General features: G+C 39.3%; 1 protein-coding gene across 5 annotated transcripts in view; it reads right to left on the bottom strand.

Annotated features, from left to right (window-relative positions):
* Nucleotides 1-18,407, bottom strand: part of COP1 (COP1 E3 ubiquitin ligase) — a 94,956-nt gene extending 76,549 nt beyond the window's left edge. For 2 of the 5 annotated variants that reach the window (XR_004988676.2, XM_036442078.2), the window contains exons 1-5: nt 17,683-18,356; nt 10,065-10,124; nt 7,819-7,916; nt 2,403-2,479; nt 1,248-1,367 (exon numbers count right to left, since the gene is read on the bottom strand). Coding sequence is in view for 4 of the 5 variants with exons in the window: in XM_036442078.2 (XP_036297971.1) it covers nt 1,248-1,367; nt 2,403-2,479; nt 7,819-7,916; nt 10,065-10,124; nt 17,683-18,098 (771 nt within the window). In the remaining variant the exon portion in view is untranslated. Of the gene's footprint in view, nt 1-1,247; nt 1,368-2,402; nt 2,480-7,818; nt 7,917-10,064; nt 10,125-17,682 lie in introns of all 5 variants that reach the window. The other 3 variants (XM_036442075.2, XM_036442079.2, XM_036442077.2) reach the window with 3 other exon arrangements.
* Nucleotides 18,408-19,074: the final 667 nt, after the last annotated feature.

Below are 19,074 nucleotides of genomic sequence, written 5' to 3'. Positions count from 1 at the left end.
GTGGAGCATGCCGGAGGCAGCTGAACAATGATTCTCTATCATCATTGATGTTCCAATCTCTCCCTTTCCCTTCCTCTCTGAATCAATAAAAATATATTTAAAAAAAAATTTTTTTTTCAACAGACCAAAAGCATACAAATTTAACTTCTTACAACTAGCTAAAATGTAGTGAGAAATACAGAATGCACTCTCCTCCTTAAACAACAAAACAGCAGGCTGGATATGAAACAATGGCTTTCAGACAAAAAACAGAAATGTTACATTTTCCCAGGAGCCAGAGTAGAAAAACCTTGAAATACACAGGCAGCAGGTAGATTTCTCAAAAAAAAAAACTTAAGTTGGAACTACAAGTGAACCTATCATCTACCATGTGATAAAAATCTTAGAAAAGACAATCATACCTTTCCCCCCCCCCTCTCTCTCTCTCTCTCACACACACACACACACACACACACACACACACACAAACACAGAAGCCCAAAAGACAGATTCTCAACATTCAAGTGCCTAATCTTATTTCCATATAGTCACCAGAGAAGCCATGGTTCCAATCTTTCTAATGTTTGGTTGATAAGTATTTCCTTCTTAAGTATTAATATATGAGCTACTCACTCCCTTATCTTATTAATAAATATCTGCTTCTTATTTAAACTAGGTCAGCGTGGGGAATTATCTGCTTAAGGGGTGCATTGCTTATGTGATGAATCATATTCAATTCCTAAAACTCACATTTTACATTTTTACATGAAATAAATGCAATTTTATTATTTTCATTTCATTACATCAGACTGGATATATTCAGTTCCAGTTCCCATCCTTTTAAATGCCCTTAATTAAGCAATAGATTACTGTTCTACCAATGGACACCTTTCAGAGGACTTTATGTATATAAAAATAATCTCTATTTTCTCCTTCAAATCTTGTATGTAAAGAGGGGACAACATGCAAAGAAGAAAGACAACCAATTGTTACTTATTAAAATAAAATTGTACTTTCTCATGATCTTTCTTAACACTCAGCTTTTGTTAATACAAACTGGCCGCTTTAAGTTTTATTACAGCATTTTGTTCTTTTATTTGAAAAAGGAGAATCTGTTATTAGTGACACCTTGAAGATGTTTCCTGCTGAATAAAACTGGATGGATTAAGTGACACTACCCTGCTACTTATAAACATTTCTATATCTTTTACAATGCAATAAACAGCACAATTTAAATCAATGTTTTTTTAAGTTCAGCTATGACTTACTGCTTCCAGTTGTTTCTTCTTCTGCACTAGTAATTCCAACATGAGGTTGACATTTGCCAAGTCAAGGTTATCTTGGTCAGTTCCCAGTAAATCTTGAAAGATTTGCCACCTGTGGCCATTCTAAAAATGAAGAAAAGAAACACAATAACTTTCTAAGGAGAGTGCTTTAGTATCTAAAACAAATGTTTAACTGCTACTTCCTAATGTTTATTACACAGATAACAAAAATCCTATATAATAAAAGCCTACTATGCTTATCTACCGATCGGCAGAACAATTGGTCACTATGAGGAGCACTGACCACCAGGGGGCAGATGCTCAACACAGGAGCTGCCCCGAGCCGTCAAACCCCAGGCCAGCCAAGGCGGGTACCAGCAGGGGTCACCTCCCCACACCAATTTTCCCACCTATTGCCCCACAAAGGGAGGCAACCAGCAGGAGGGGCAGGCTAGCAAACAGGCGGGCAAGCAGGTGGCACCAGGCAGCCAAGCAGGTGCCAAGAGGGGGCCCCACTGATTGCCCTGCTGGCCTAGGGATCCTACCCGTTCACAAATTTCGTGCACCAGGCCTCTAGTACACTATAATGTTCCAACCCATTATTTCCCAGCTAGTGGCTTCCCACTGCCTTCTCGTAATCATTTAAACACTCTTTTCCCCTTAAACTTATTCAGATAACAGATATGAAAGGCATATTCAAGACAAATGTTGAGTCAGTGTCTCTAAAGGTCTAATTCCCTTTAGAATAAATACCTGAGTTTTAATTCTTTTTCTAGCAATATTTTCAACTTTGTATTTAGTTGTAAAGTCTTAATTTAAGCTCACCTGCCTCAATAATTTGGGGTTAATCCTCTTATATTGAGACTCTTTCAGCAGTTTTTCCCAAATTATCACACATAGTAGTTTTACCATGCCATATCATCTTTCAATTGTCATATATTGCAAACAAACAATCTAAATGTAATCCCATCAGACCTTCCAAAAGATGATCAGTAAATTCTAAATAATGCAGTTTAAGTTCTTTATTGAACAAAACAATCATAAACAAATTTCCTTTAAGAAACATCAACAATAAATAAAATTTGAATATCTAATATTAAAACAATAAAAACAATGAATTAAAATTTATTAAAAATAGTAATAAGAGTTGAAACATACGGTGCTACTCACTGAGTGGTCCAATTTGAACCTCTTTTCCTCAAACCTTTGCTTCTGTTTGAGAATGAGCTCATTCACTGAAAATAAAAACAAAACAAGAAACACACATGATTGTGTTAAAGACATCATCTAATTGTTCTGTTTAGATGAATTGTATTTTAAGTTTAAAAAGCTCCAAATTAAAATGATGCCATGCAGGAATTTTTAATTAAAAACAGTTTCGTCACAGGCTACTCCTGGTAAAACTAGTTTTACTCCTGGTAAAACTATTACTATTATTACTACTACTACTATTACTACAGGAGAATTCTCAGAATATGTAGTACCTATTCTTACATATTTCAATAATGACACTGCTGACACTTGGAGACAATTCTTCACTGTGTAAGACTGTACCATGCTCCCCATGGTAACTGGTTGAGTCTATGAGGTGGTACCAAAAAGTTGTATTTTTTCTTTTTGTTTTTTGACTCTTCTATAAATATCCTGGCACACAATGTCAGTTGCCTATCCACAAACCATCCATCTTTTATTTAAATAGCAACAGATTTTTCCCAAGTGTCAGATTACCACATACTTTCAGAGGCTAGACCCTTCCTCAGATCTATGGTATGATTCTGGACTAAATTACACAATCAAGTCATTTATACTCTTGCCAGTGACTGACATGGAATTAAGTTTATGACCTAGTTTTGACCAATGAGGGGAATGCTGTCTTTCAGAAAGAGAAGTAGAGGAGGAAAACGATTTCTTTCCCTGCCATCATGAACGAATGATATCTGGAACTGCTTAGAACCATCCTGCAGTCTTGAGGGGATCTAGTCTAAAACCAATACATATACTGGGGATGGAGGAACAAAAAGATGGAAAGAACTTGATAATATTATAGAACCACAGGATTAACTAGTTCTAGAAATTCTTTTTATGGGAATCAATGCATTTTCCTTAATGGTTAAGCCACTTTTAATTGGATTGTTCTGTCTTTAACAGCTAGCTAATTTTTAAAAAATGATAAAGGAAAACTAGCACTAGGCTAGGTAAGTACTTTAACTTACAGCCATTATCCCATTGGTTGTTCTTCCCATTTAGAGATGAGGGAATATTAGAGATCATGACACAGTACATGAGAGGGTTGGGAAACAAACCCAATTATCTTAAAATTTCCACTACAACACAATCCAACTACAAATATTTTCTAACAAAGAGAGGTTTCAAGCCACACTAGATATCCAATCTTCAAAGGTGAGTGAGACTAAAGTTAAGTAACATTCAATCCAAGACTCAAGTAGCTCAGAGTAGTAAGACAAATATATATGATGCAGTAGTTGTAACATAATGTAAAAAAATCAGTGTTATCATTGAAACAGATTTACAAAGAACACAGAGGAAGAGTAATCAAAATTTAAGAAATAGGCTTCTAGTTGAAGGAGACATTAGAATTGAGCCAAAACAGGAACACAGAGATTAACTAAGTGGGAAAAAATTCAGATAGAGGAGGGGGAGGTAAGGGTCAAAGTCAAAAGACAGCAGAAGATAAAGTGTTGGCTGCAATCCAGTGATTTTGTTAATGATTAACAGGGACTAAGAACTAAGATTGAAAATGTAGCTAGATTGGACCCAGATTCTGAAGAGCCTGATATGTATCTCACAAGTAATCATTATAACCAAAGGAAGACAAAAAAGAGAGCTTGAAATAATGTAGTACTGGGAATAAAGAGGAGTATGTAAATAAGAATTTAATGTTTCAGTTATAATTACCCATTGGAATAAAAAATGGGTTAAATACTTGTAATATTTTACATATATATTACATTGGATTTGACCAAGAAATCTCATATACACTGAAACTGAAGGATAATCTATATTCATAATTATAATTTTATGGATCCTTAAAACACCAATAGTACTAAGAACAAACAATGCATTTCTACTGCTAAATTTTATTTTTTAGCAACTGTCTTTTTAGATGCAGGATAGTGTAGTAAAAGACACTTGAGCCAGACTGCTTAGAACCAAATCCCAATTCTGCCACTTACTGGCTGAATAACTTTTATACAGTTAAATTCTGCCTTACTTTCTTCACCTGAGGAATGAAGATGATAAATGATAATTTAGTGAGTTAACATAAAGTACTTAGGACAGTATCTAGCAGTAGTAAGGAAGTAAAATGCATTGGCTACTTTTAAAAAAAACAACACAGGAATTTTAAACTTTGCATTCATGTTGTTCTTTCCTTTAAAAAGAGGGCCATTCATTAGGAAGATTTAAAAATTAATTTACAATTTTTATCTATAGAAAGAGGAAACTAGAAGAGAGAAAGGAGGGAAAGAGGAAGGGAGAGGGAGAGGAAGAGGAAGAAAGAGAAAGAGACAGAGAGAAAGGATGGGGCAGCTAAAGAGAGATCTTGCACAGGAAAGAATAGGGAGACTAGAGAGCAAACCTTGCAGCAGTGGAGGAGAACAATTGCAGAAGTGGAATAGTTGGATGAGACACTGCCACCCAACCCCTTCATCCTACAGAGCCTTCCAGGATCAAGAGAGAGAACTCTGAAAGCTGAAGCAATGTAAGTAAATAATTTAAAAGAATTTTTCAATATAGAAAACAACAACAACAAGTAGTATTCTACTTTAGAAAGAGATCTCAGTGGTATCCTGAGTGCATAAGAAATATAATCCCTATTTACTTATTGTGAGGAAACCTCAAGAGTCTGACCATCACTATACAAAGGTAAAGGCTGAAGATGTGCAGAAAAACAGAAATAGATATATCAGGACAAAATGTTATTTCCATGGCTGACATAAAAAATCTCATTGGAAGCTTCACTGTAATTAAGGCTTCAAAAATACTTACATTCCAATTACCCAAAATAAAAAATTTCTATCCATAAAAAGCATTTAAAAATCTGTTATCATCACCAGAATAATTTCTAGCTCAAAAAATCAGTAACTTTGACTTCAATATTCACTAGTGAACACACACACACTAATATATAGTATACTGTATTTATAATATGAAATTACTTTCCAACATTTTTACAGTCCTTCCATACTGGTGTATAGCATATTTTCTCTCTCTCTCTCTCTCTCTCTCTCTCTCTCTCTTCACATAGAAAGTCACATAATAGAATTTCTAACTTATGGACTTACTATGCTTAAAAACTTTAGTAAATCTCCAAATTTTCAGAACATTTGATTCCCTTCCATATGTAACCATTTCAAAAGAAGTAGTTTTCCAAAGTCATGCAACTGATAGAAAAGTGATTCTAGAGCCCACACAGCGGCATTAATCCAAGTTCAGGAGCAAAGCTTTCTGCTTTGAAGGATTTTGTTTTCCCTTTTATTTAACTAGCCATTTAAGTCCAGTCTCGCAGAATATCAAACCACTTATATTTCCTCATTTCCTAAGTTTATCATAAAACTTTATGTTGCAGAATTTGATATTTCAAAAGAAAACCTTCACAATATTTCTTCCAAGGTTCCTTTCTGCCGTGCAATCATCTAATAATTTTCCTTAATGAAAAAACAAAACAAAACTGAATTGTAGAGAGAAAAAAAGATTGTAGCCAATGAAATTTTAGAGCAAAGGTAAAAACAAAAGCCATAGCTGAAAAGTTTCAAATTCATGGTTTATTATAAACCAGCATTTGAACTGAGAAGGTCAAACTGCAACTGAAGCACTAGCAGTCAGAATCCAACTAATAGAAGAGTAAATATGCAAATTAACCATCACTCCACTGCAAAACACGCCCACCAGCCACACCCACCAGCCCATCAGAGCAAGTATGCAAATAAACCCAACCAAAATGGCTACCAGCCACAGAGAGCAGGAGGGAGGCTTGGGTTTTCAGGCAACGGCAGAAACCAAGCTTTCCGCTTGTCCTTGCCGGCATTTCAGTTGGAGAAGGTAAATAAATTCCAAATACCAGGGCCTCTGCTTGGGTCACCATGGGCATGGCCAGCCTGCAAACCACCACAGGCCCCTCACTCAGACCCCAAAAGCCCCAAGGGAACCTCCACCCTGATCTGGGATACACTTCAGGGCAAACCAGCTGGTCCCCACCCGTGCACCAGGCCTCTATCCTATCTAATAAAATAATATGCAAATTGACCATCACTCCAACACACAATAGCTGCCCCCATGTGGACACAAGATGGCCACCACATGATGGCCAGAGGGGGAGGGCAGTTGCGAGGCACCAGGCCTGCAAGGGAGAGCAGTTGAGAGAGACCAGGCCTGCAAGGAAGGGCAGTTAGAGGAGATCAACCCTGCAGGGGAGGGCAGTTAGGGCTGACCAGGTGGGCAGAGGAGGAAAGTTGGGGGCAAACAGGTTGGCAGGGGAGCAGATAGACATCACTCAGGCTGGCATGGGAGTGGTTAGGGGGTGATCAGGCTCACAGACAGAAGTGGTTAGGGGCAATCATGAAGGCAGGCAGGTGAGCAGTTGGGAGCCAGCTGTCCTAGATTGTGAGAGGGATGTCCGACTGTCGGTTTAGGTATGATCCCACTGGGGATCAGGTCTAAACGGGCAGTCGGACATCCCTCAAGGGGTCCCAGATTGGAGAGTATGAAGGCTGGGCTGAGAGACACCCCTCCTCCCCCAACCTGAGCATGAATTTTGTGCACTCGCCAATAGTCTAATATACTAGTACAAGTAAACATCACATTCTAACTCTCAATATGTTACTCCTTAGAATGAAGAATTAAATTTTTTAACAAACATACCCAGTAATACTCTACTTCATATCTGAAAATTAACTTTCATTCCTAAAAACACAATATAAAGATTTCTAACAAATCTTAGGCTATTCAACAAGTAGAATTTTTAGATATTCACAAATATCTTGATAATAATATCTTGTCTCTGACTAGATATTATTATCAACCATTTACTATTTACCCAAAGGGTTTTCTATTTTGTCTCTCTTCTCCAGCTATCATTGGACTCTCAAAAGCTCTCCATCCATAACTTCCTTCCCTACTTCTTACTTTTCTATTGCCTCCCAGGTCACAGACTCTCTGCACCCATGCAGGAATGCTCATGGCTTTTCTTTCCTTCCCCCTCTATCTTAATCCTTTCTTCCATTGTTTTTACTTCTGCCCCTGAAGCAGATACAGCAGGAATGCACAACACTATACAAAAAGACAAGTGTTCTGGATATCTGGCATTCTCCTTTAGCCTCACATTCTGTCCAGCCATCTATGCAAGAATCTAAGTGTCAATCAAATAGAAAAAATTAAAAATAATATAAGGTATGGCATCTGTCACAATCCAGGTAAGACTGGGGGAAGCATCTGGTGAGTATAAAAGAGAGACCTGCTTAGTCAAAGCTATGTCTTCTGAATAAATTAAATACTAGCATACACTTTGGGGGGGGGAAGTATTTTAAAAATTAAAAAAAACATTCCAAAGACTCACCTAAGAAATTAGGATACAGATGGTCAATATTATCCACAACATAGTTACACTTAGGACATCTATTATTATCCTCCAAACTCTGATGAATACACTTGTAGCTATTAGCAGAGAAAAACAATAAAATAGGTTTGATAAGTCAGTGATAGATTAATAAACTGGTCACGAAATTTAATAATGCCTATTAGTCTTCTATTCCTCATTTTCAACTTAAGCAACCAAACACTTTATCCAATTTATTCCATCTTATATGTGTATCTCATAAAGAAAATACATAGAGCATTTAATAGACGATAGTAAACAAAAGTTATTGAAAAATAAATTCAAATAATAAATCTACTGAATATAAAATTTAAAAAGATTATTAATTGCAAGTACAATATACCACTCCCAAACAAAATAACAAACAACAGGAGTTAAACATACACAGATTACATACCCATTAAGATGGTTACTATTTTAAAAAAAAGGCAAATAACAACAAGTGTGGAAAAATTGGAACACTTATGAACTGTTAGTGGGAATATAAAATGGTACTGTAGCTATATATAGAAAAGTAGTATGGCTATTCCTCAAAAAAAAATCATAATATTATCTATGATCCAGCAATTCCACTTCTAGATATATAACCAAAAGAACTAAAAGCAGTGTCTAAAAAAGATATTTATAAACCAATGTTCAAAGTAGCATTATTAACAACAGTTAAGAGATTAAAATAATCCAAGAGTCCACTGACAGACGAAGAGACAAAATATAATATATACATGCAATGGGATATTATTCAGCCTTAAAAAAGAAATTTTGACATATGCTACAATATTAATGAAACTTGAGGACATTATGCTAAGTAAAATAAGCTAGTCACAAAAAAGCCAAGTACTAATGACTGTACCTATATGAGGTCTAGAACAGTCAAATTTACAGAAATGCAAAGTTAAATGGCAATTGACAGAGGCTGGGGAAATGGAAAATGAGGAGTTAATAGGTATAGAGTTCCTGTATATCTGCTTGTAGTTAAATGTTGATCTCAAGTGTACAGTGAGTTAATTGTGTTTTACTTTATCCACTGGCCTATCCAAGGCTCCTCTCTCACTGTGTTTTACTTTGTTATATTTCTTTTATTCCAAATTGAACATTTTTTTCTTCTTTTACACTTTGGCATCTCTGAAAATTGGGTTATGTGTTATAAATAATGGAATTAAAATTTTTTTTCTATTGGTTAATTAGCCATTGGATGTAGTAGCTTTTCTGCAGGAAAAAGTTCTGGATATTGAATGAACAACAATGTGCACATATACTTAACATTACTGAACTTAAAAGTGGTTAAGATGGTAAATTTTATTATGTGTATTTACAACAACTAAATTTTACAAAATATACACATAATAATGATACTGATAAAATAACGATACTGATAAAGTGTTAAAAAACACAGAAGTTTTTAACCTTCTATATCCTTTTCCAATATCCTTCTAGCCTGCTTTACTGGGCTTCATACCTATCTCCACAAATGAGTTAAAGATGCTTTGTCCTGATTACCCAGAACCACCACCCCAATTTCTAAAAGAGCAGTTAAAAGCTCTTTATCAATTAATAAACCCAGTTTTAAAATCCACCTGTAAAGCCTATGGTAAACCTAACTACTTCACAGATATTACGCACCAACCATATGCTTACTGCCTTGAGGCAAAGAATGTATAAAGACTAGTGGCCCAGTGCACAAAATTCATGCATAGGGAGGAAGGGAGAAGGGTGTTCCTGCACCCACTCCAATATGGAACATCTCTTTCACAATCCAGAACTGCTGGCTCCTAACCACTCACCTGCCTGCCTGCCTGATTGCCCCAAACCACTCCATCTGCCGGTCTGATCAACCCCAACTGCCCCCACTTCTGGCCTGATCATCCATAACTACCCCCCCCCCTGCCAGCCTGCTTGCCCCCAACTGCCCTTCCTGCCAGCCTGCCCCCCCCCACAACTGCCCCTCCCAGCCCGCCTGCTCACCCCCAACTGCCCTTACCCCCGCCTGCTTGCCCCCAACTGTCCTCCCTGCTAGCCTGATCACCCCTAACCTCCTCTGCATCAGCCCCACCACCATGGCTTTACCCTTTTATTAGTATAGATATATCAAAAAAATGATTACAAGATAATGAAAATTACTTTTAAAAAAACAAAACCTCTCACTATCTACATTTACACACAGATTTAAGAATGCCAAAAGGCAATTTTGCTAAGTAAAATCATCTTACCAAAAACTGTGGCCACATTTCGTCATGTATGCTTCCTCAATCATATCAAAGCAGATAGGGCTAAAAAGAAAATAGAAAATAATTGATACTTTTAAAGCAGAGTGATTTCAAATTAGAAAAGGCAAGCAACAATACAACAAAATTCTATTTCCATATACAACTAAGTCTCCAAACATCTTATCAATGAGAAATGAAATTTCTCTTGAGCTGAATAAACTTCAGGGGATTGCAGGTCAAATGACAATTTTTTCAAGATAACACAAGCTCTAAAATAAATAAGTATATTAAAATGGCTCCAATAGTTTAACTCACATATAATTTTTAAAAGTGCAATGCAATCAAAAGAGTCCTTAAGAAAGTTGTATCATTTTCTTTGGTCATCCGTACTCAAAAACATCTACCCAGATCTACTAATCCAAATGTGCTTTTAGTTACCTTCTCAAAAAAAAAAACAAAAAAAAACAAAAAAAAGAAACACCTAATATCCTGAATGATAAATTTACAATTCCAATTTCAATAACTTCTATTCCAGATAATGAAGATGGTAATGATAGTTAATACTCAAAAGAGAAAAAACTATATTCATTAAAACAATGACATATATTAACCCACTTAATACTTTCAACAGCAGTGTTGGAGGTACCAGATGTACATTCTTACTACATACACTTAGAAAACTGAGGCAGGGGGTAAATGAAACAATTGCTTTCAGGCATTAGACACTATGCAGCACAGTATTGATATTTTTTATGGAAGATGAATAAATAAGGAGCACTATCATAGACCCAGTTTTCTGTTTTCACAGAAGATTCACAGGCCCAAGAAAAGAGAACACAAGCATAGAACAAGTATCTTGCTGAGTCAAGAAAAGGATTCTTTGAGTCTAGGAAAGACAAAAGGGAAAGAATTTACAGGACAGGACAGACACCAGAGGAAGGAGCTACAAGGAGAAAGAATTCTACAACTCTATACAAGGTTCTCATCAAGTCCATTGCTGAATACTATTCATACATGTCTAGAGTAAAACTCTTCAACATAAGTTAAAAAAATAACCACATAGCTCTGGCCAGTGTGGCTCAATTGGCTGAGCATCATCCCATGCACTGAGAAGACACAGGTTTGATTCCCGATTCCCAGCAGGGAACAAGCAGGAGGCAGACAATCGATTTTTCTTTCTCTCTCTACCTCTCCCTTCATCTCCCTCTCTCTCTCTAAAATGAATAAATACATTAAAAAACACATTTATGCACATAAATACATATATACCTATGTATACACCCTGTTTTTCCGAAAATAAGACAGTGTTTTATATTAATTTTTGCTCCCAAAGATGCGCTAGGTCTTATTTTCAGGGGATGTCTTATTTTTCCATGCGCTAGGTCTTATTTTCGGAGGATGTCTTATTTTCGGGGAAACACGGTACATTTATCCCAGTTTAATGTGAATCTCAAAAAATATTATTATGCCAAATTAAGGAAGCCAGAAACAAAAAGCAATGTATTGAATGTCTAGATTATTTGGGCCTAGGATCATGTGTTCCAATTCTGAATTTGGGGACAAAGGCCCTCACCCCAAAGTACACAGACTAGGAAGAGAGAAGGATGGATTCCCAAAGATAAAATCAGAACTATGATAAACAGAAATCAGACTATCTTTTACAATCCACCTTTCACTCTACATAGAAATAGAGTCAAAAATCAGTTCATTAAATATAATCTTGAAAAATGAAAGGACAATTAGCTTATATATGAGAATATGTACAAAAAACATGTTACTCAATAAAAATATTGAGATAGTAGGGACTATTTAAATAGAACTTGACACATACATATATGAAGAAAGAAAGAGGGCAAAGAACAAGCAAGGTAAAAGGCAAAGATGGGGAAACAACACATGTTAAAAACAAGTCAAGAATAATTTTAATTTGTATAATACAAATTTTAACAGGAAAAAGAAGCATGACTATCGCAGCCTTTCTCTCAAGCTAGATAAGCTTTGAGGATAAAGGATTGCAGGGTAAACTTATTTAAAATAGGAAGAAATAGCTTGGCTAGAGTGGCTCATATGTATACAAGGAGAAAAAATGAGCAACAAGGTTTAAGATTATACTTATTTTAACAATTCTTAGAAGGAATATGGTCACCTAAGAAATATTGATTGGTTCATTATTAAGAAAGGTTTGCAAAGGGAAAAGGTAATCTCTAATCAGCACATTCTTTGGTAATAAACTATTACCATACTATTACCAAACTATTACGATACTACTGTACAAGTACCTCCCTCTCAATTTACAGACCAGAATTCAAGTTAAGAGTAGTCTTTTATATCCTGCTTCATGATCACCTCATTTTCTCTGCCATTTGATGCACCTAAATCTTATGTTGACACTGATGCTGATAAAAGAACCTTAATGAACTGCTATGACTTGACATCATCTTCTGCAGAGTATCTTTCATGATCACTGTCATCCAACCAGCACATGTATTATAAAGCAAAAGAATCAAGGTTTTTTTGTTTGTATGTTTGTTTTTAATAAACAAAATAAACTGACGAATAAATAGGACCAGAGACATGGAAGCATGGAACAGACTGATAGATCTCTGAGGAAAGGGGGAGTGCAGGAAGAGATTAACCAAAAAATTTATATACTTATATGCACAACCCATGGACACAGACAATAGTGCAGTGATGGCCTAGGGTGGGGCAGGAGCTGGGTGGAGGGAGCAAAGAAGATGGGAAGTGGGGGACATTTGTAATTCCCTCAACAATAAAATAATTTTTTGTTTTGTTTTTAATAATTGTACTGATCTTAGAGATAGGAGGGAGTGAGAGGGGAAGAAAGGAAGAGGGGGAAAGAGAGAGAAACATTGATGTGAGAGAGAAACCTTGATAGGCTGCGTCCCACATAATCTCCTACCTGGGAACAAACCCACAACCTGGGCATGTGCCCCAACCCGAAACTTTTTGGTATATGGGACCATGCTCCAACCAAATGGGCCACACTGGCAGGGCCAAGTTTTGTTTTGCAGATACAAAGAAGTGCTTGACTGATGTTGCTATAACAACAACGTAATGAATTCTAGCTTATATCAGTAGTTGAATATGCTTTAACATCTCTTAAAAACACTTTGTAATTGTTGGGAAAACAGTAGCAAGTGTGGTCACAGGTTTCATCTTTAGTGCTAAGTGTGATTTATAGATAATGGCTGCCTAGTATGTAATGCAGTGAGATAATATCTGAATTCAGAAACATTTAATATCTAAGTGAAGTAATAATGCCAGGATATGACACAATTAGGTGATTAAAAAGTCTTTCTTTAGGATAGTCTAATATTAATAGTTTGATTTGAGAGGCAATGACATATTTAATAAATGGCAGATCTATTGAATGTAGATCCTACCTACTTATCAGACAGACAGATGATTAGAATTAACCATCCCACAAGGGGCTATCTACTTGAAAACATTTATTTCTGCTGTAACTTAGAGAATAACTGGGCCTTAGAGAGGTAGAAAAGAGCATTTCAGATAGTTGAAAGCTAATGCAAAGGCAGTAGTAATGTGAAAGAATAAAAGAAGTCATCTTTCAAATAACTTTAATTAAATGGATCATGTAAGAAAAATTTGAAAAATAACGTAACAAAGACTTCCTTGAATGTCAACAATTTTTCCAACTTCAAGCTAAAAACTACAAATTCTGTCTAAAATCAGTTAGAATGAGCTACAATTTGATAATATATACTCTTGATCCTTTGTGTGAAAACTATAAATCCCTAAAATGTTCAATTGTGCAATTAAAAATAAACTTAAAAAAAAAAAACATGTAAGTCAAGAGAGGCCAATATGAATTACTGAAAATTAAGCATTTGACTTTAAATCAATTATTCTCAAGAAGATGACATGTCATTATCACCAGTGGAGCTTTTGCAAACTAGATTGCCCACTCCAGCCTCCAATTCTGGTAAATCCTCTCAGGAGGCAAGGGGAGGAAGGAGTTAGGGGTTAAAAACATTTATCTCATGTGATTACAGAACAGTTGTTTCCCTCCAACCTACCACATTTAAAAACCACTAGGCTAAACACATGTACTCAAACCTAAGATATGCAGTCTAATTCCATACAAAGAAAGCACAAGGTTGAAAATTAGGAGATCTGAGTTCTGATTTTGTCCCTTAGTCATCCAATTAGAAACATTACTTAAATTCTTTGTACCTCAATTGAAATATAATTATACTAGAGGCCCAGTGCACAAAATTCTTGCCTGGAGGTAGGGGGTGTCTCTCAGCCCTGCCTACACAGTCTCCAATCTGGGACCTCTTGGGGGATGTCCAACTACCGGTTTAGGCCTGATCCTAAACTGGAAGTCAGATATCCCTCTTGCAATCCAGGACCATTGGCTCCTAACCATTCACCTGCCTGCCTGCCTAATGCCCCCAATAGCCCTCCCTACTGGCCTGATCACCCCCCAAATGCCCTCCCTTGCCAACCTGGTAGCCCCCAACTGCCCTCTCCTGCCAGCCTAATCATCCATAACTCCCTGCCAGCCTGATCTTGCCCCTAATTGCTCTCCCCTGCCATCCTGATCATCTCTAAATGCCTCTGCCTTGGCCCCCCACCACCATGGCTTTGTCTGGAAGATGGTCGGTCAACTGGTCTAATTAGCATATTATCCTTTTATTAGTACAGATAGATTACATAGGATAGGATTGCTTAAATGGGGGGAGAAAACCTTTTTCAGCAGGAGGAGCTGCTCTTGGCAGACAAAAATACATAACCCTTATATTTGGACTGATAGCCAGCCATATGAACTATACTGCCAAACCAATTATTAAAAAATCAAATACTTTCTTACACCTTACACCAAACAGCTGTTGGTGTAAGGTGTAAGAAAAACCCCTCCTCAGTCCTACCGGTTTGGCTCAGTGGATAGAGCGTCAGCCTGCGGACTCAAGGGTCCCAGGTTCAATTCCAGTCAAGGGCATGTGCCTTGGTTGCAGGCACATCCCCAGTAGGGGTGTGAAGGAGGCAGCTGACTGATGTTTCTCTCTCATCAATCTTTCTAACTCTCTCTCCCTCACCCTTCCTCTCTGTAAAAAGTCAATAAAATATATATATATTTTTTTTCTTTTTTTTCTTTTTTTTCTTTTTAAACTCTGGCTGGCTTGGCTCAGTGGCTAGTGGTGTGCAAGAGGCATCCAATCAATGTTTCTTTATCATCAATGTTTTTATCTCTCTCTTCCCTCTCTTCCTCTCTCTGCAAAATCAAAAACATAAATAAATAAATCCTTCAATCAATCAATAAGACAACTGAATCCTGCAAACCCTCACTTTGTTTCATTAGCTTTTACTTTTTCATATGATGCTCTCTACTAAGTGTAGGCACAAACACCTCTTAGACCCAATAATAAGCAATTTCAGTTATTTATAAGTGACAATCACATTTATAGCCCAATTTCAATTAAAAATGAATTAATTCTGAATCCAGACGTATTTAAGACAAAAGTAAAAATAAACAGACATTATTAACTGCAAAAATTAGACATTATAAGACTAAATAACTTCCTATTATATTTATTACAACTGGCCCTTGAATAACACAGAGGCTAAAGGCATTGACCCCACAATTGAAAATACACTTATAACTTCTGACTCTACAGTTGGCCCTTCGAATGGTGGATTCAACCAATTGGGGGATGGAAAACATTATTTTCTATCTGAGATTAAGTATATGAAAATACTATTTTTGTTCAGTGTTGGTTGAATTCATAAATGCAAAACCATGGATACAAGGGCAAACTGTATTTATTTTTAAAAATCCAGGTATGGCCGAAACTGGTTTGGCTCAATAGATAGAGCCTCGACTTGGAGACTGAAGGGGACGGTCAAGGGCATGTACCTTGGTTGCGGGCATATCCCCAGTAGGGGGTGTGCAAGAGGCAGCCTGATCGATGACTCTCTCTCATCGATGTTTCTAACTCTCTCTCCCTTCCTCTCTGTACAAAATCAATAAAATATATTAAAAATCCAGGTATGGCCCTAACTGATTTGGCTAAGTTGATAGAGCTTGGCCTGCCAGTCCCGGGTTCGATTCTGGTCAAGGGCATGTACCTTGGTTGCGGGCATACGCCCAGTAGGGAGTGTGCAGGAGGCGGCTGATCGATGTTTCTCTCTCATTGATGTTTCTAACTCTCTATCCTTCTTCCTTCTTCTCTGTAAGAAATCAATAAAATATATTTTTAAAAATCCAGGTATAAATGGACTAGGCACTTCAAACCCCTGTGATTCAATGGTCAACTGTAATGACACCAATTCAGATCATTTTATTTTATTTTTTTTAATATATTTTATTGATTTTTTACAAAGAGGAAGGGAGAGAGATACAGAGTAGAGAGTTAGAAACATTGATGAGAGAGTCATCAATCAGCTGCCTCTTGCACGCCCCCTACTGGGGATGTGCCCGCAACCAAGGTACATGCCCTTGACCAGAATCGAACCTGGGACCCCTCAGTCTGCAAGCCAACACACTATCCACTGAGCCAAACCGGTTTCGGCTCAGATCATTTTAGACCCTGAAGTGAATCAACTTCCCCTATGAGAGTGCAAGCCAACTTCCTATATCACTAATATTCTAAGTCTATATACAATTTTCTCCAGAGAACAAGCACAAAATCCTACCAGTTCTCACTCAGCTAAATGCAATTCCTTCTTCACAATTCTACCATTTAGACTGCATTTCGGATACAAATCCAATGCAAATCCCAAAACACTCTCAACAATACAATCAACTAAATCTTTCACTTATTACAGCTAACTTTACCCTCTATGCCAAATATCACAACTAAACACGATGGTGTTTCATTCATGATGCAAACTATGACGACAAAATGTCTAATACCTAGTGTCTCTCAAAGCAGAAGTACCAGTTCGCTCTAATGCATTACTCCAGTTACATCTGATACATGAATGAGATTTAGTAAATGTGGTTCCCTCTTGCAAGACATTCAGTTGAGAGGTGAAATTTTTTTTTGAAACAGACTTTCTTGATGACAGCAGCCTCTACAGCAGATTTAAAGGGGCCCGCCCTTGGAAATAGAATGGATATTTACATGAAATACTACTTCTCCTTAAAACATCCATACCTATGCTTAGAGCACCATCTCAATAAGCAAACTTATTGAGACCACAGTCTCAATAAGCAAACTCTGGCCAACAGTTCCACCCCTCGAGCAACCCAGGAAGCTTAACCCTCTTCCATTACAAATTTAGTCCACTTCGACAAGCAATCGGACTGATAGGATGCCTCATTCACCAGGCAGCCAGAAAACTCAAGGCCCACCTCCCTGCCCAGCTTTCTTCTTCTATGCACATCCATTTATTTGACTGCCCACCTTCCAACCCCTCCCGTTATTTCTTATTCCAAAAACCTCCTTCATTTACCCCACCACCAGCACTTACCTCCTTAGCACAGCAACCTGCTAGGGACCCCAAAATCCCCCCATCTTAACCCCAACTACCAGCTCGAATCCCTGTGCAGCACCGAACAGCCGCCTCACCCGGACCCACAAGCCCGAACAGCAGCTCAGACTTGAGCGACAAGGGGGCCGCTCTTCACACCCACCAGACAAAGTCGTTGCTTTTGTCCTCGTAGGAGTTGATGAGCCCGTTGCAGAGGGGGGCGAGCAAAGGTCGCTTTCTGCTGCCGCTGCCGAGGCCAGAGCTGCCCCCTCCTCCGCCGGCGCTGGGCCGGGCCGCGCAGCTGAGCCGGGACAGGCCCGCGGACACCACCCCGCCGCCGCCGCCGCCGCTGCCGGACACGGCGGCCGCCACCAGCACAGGCCGCCCCGGGCCCCCGAGGCCGCCGGAGCCCGCGGCCTGGGCTGCCCCTCCGGACCCCAGCGCCGCCGCCGATCCCGCCACGGAAGGGGGCGACGGAGAAGAGGATAAGGACGAGGAGGCGGAAGTCACCGAAGAGGCCGCCGAGGAGCCGGGGCTGGTCCCGGCGGAGCCCGACCCGGCCTGGCGGCTCCCGGACATCGTGACTCCCTCCCCTCCGGCCGGGCTCTCGGAGGAGAGGGACCGCGACCCGCCGCCGCCCCTACCCTACGCCTCAGTGCATCCTGAGGATGCGCTCCGCGCCGGGAGGTGGGGCCAGGGAACAATAAAGTTGATTTTTTTTTTTTTTTTTTTAAGGCGACCACACAACAGCGTCCAACGGGAGGGGGCGGAGGAAACGAATCACGCAGAGTGAAAACCACTACCGCCCTCCAGGCCGCCGCCGCCGCCGCCTCCGCCTCCGCCGCAGCCAACCGGGGCGAGCCGAGGGCCGGCCGTGCGCGTGCGCGAGCGGCGGAAGGGGCGGGAGCGGCGGGGGAATACGACTTCAGACGCCGACCGGTGGGTGATCGGAGACGCACGGCGCGCCTCCGGTGACGGCGGTGGCCTAGTAACGACAGCAGCTGTTTACGAGAGCTGTTTTCGTTCGTGACGTACCGGAGGGCAGGCCTTCTTAATGGATGACAAGGCGGAGGACGGCGGAATGAATAGTCAGGGTGGCGGACTAACGGGGGGAGAAGGGGGAGAGAACTCGCTCAAAAGCGACTGCGCACGCGCGCCCTAAGTTACCCAGGGGCCCCTAGCGGCGCCGGCGCGTAGTCGCCTAACCACGCATGCGCGCGGGAGAGCCGCCTTCCCGAATGGCGAGAGGGAGCGGTGGCCCTCGCCCGGCGGCCTAACCCAATGGCGAAGGCACGACAGGTGCCTCCGAGTAGGGAATTGCACGCCCTGTAGACTGGGACACACAGAAAGGACCCAGAAGCTCCTTTCCGAGCAGTCGAAAGCACTGGCCCGTGAGGCAGGGACTCCAAGTTCTGTTTGAAGCCATTCCACAGTTTTCCTGAGGAATAAATTAAGATGAAGTCAGTCAACAACGCTTTGTAAGTGGAAAACGTGGTAGCAAACGTTACCAGTTTTATGCATTCGACCTTCCCTTCACTTTTGCATTTTGAGAAGT

Source organism: Pipistrellus kuhlii, unplaced genomic scaffold (assembly GCF_014108245.1).
Source record: "Pipistrellus kuhlii isolate mPipKuh1 unplaced genomic scaffold, mPipKuh1.p scaffold_m20_p_18, whole genome shotgun sequence".
Classification (NCBI taxonomy): Eukaryota; Metazoa; Chordata; class Mammalia; order Chiroptera; family Vespertilionidae; genus Pipistrellus; species Pipistrellus kuhlii.
The sequence above is the reverse complement of the archived record's forward strand: the minus strand, read 5'-3'. Positions and strand labels throughout refer to the sequence as shown.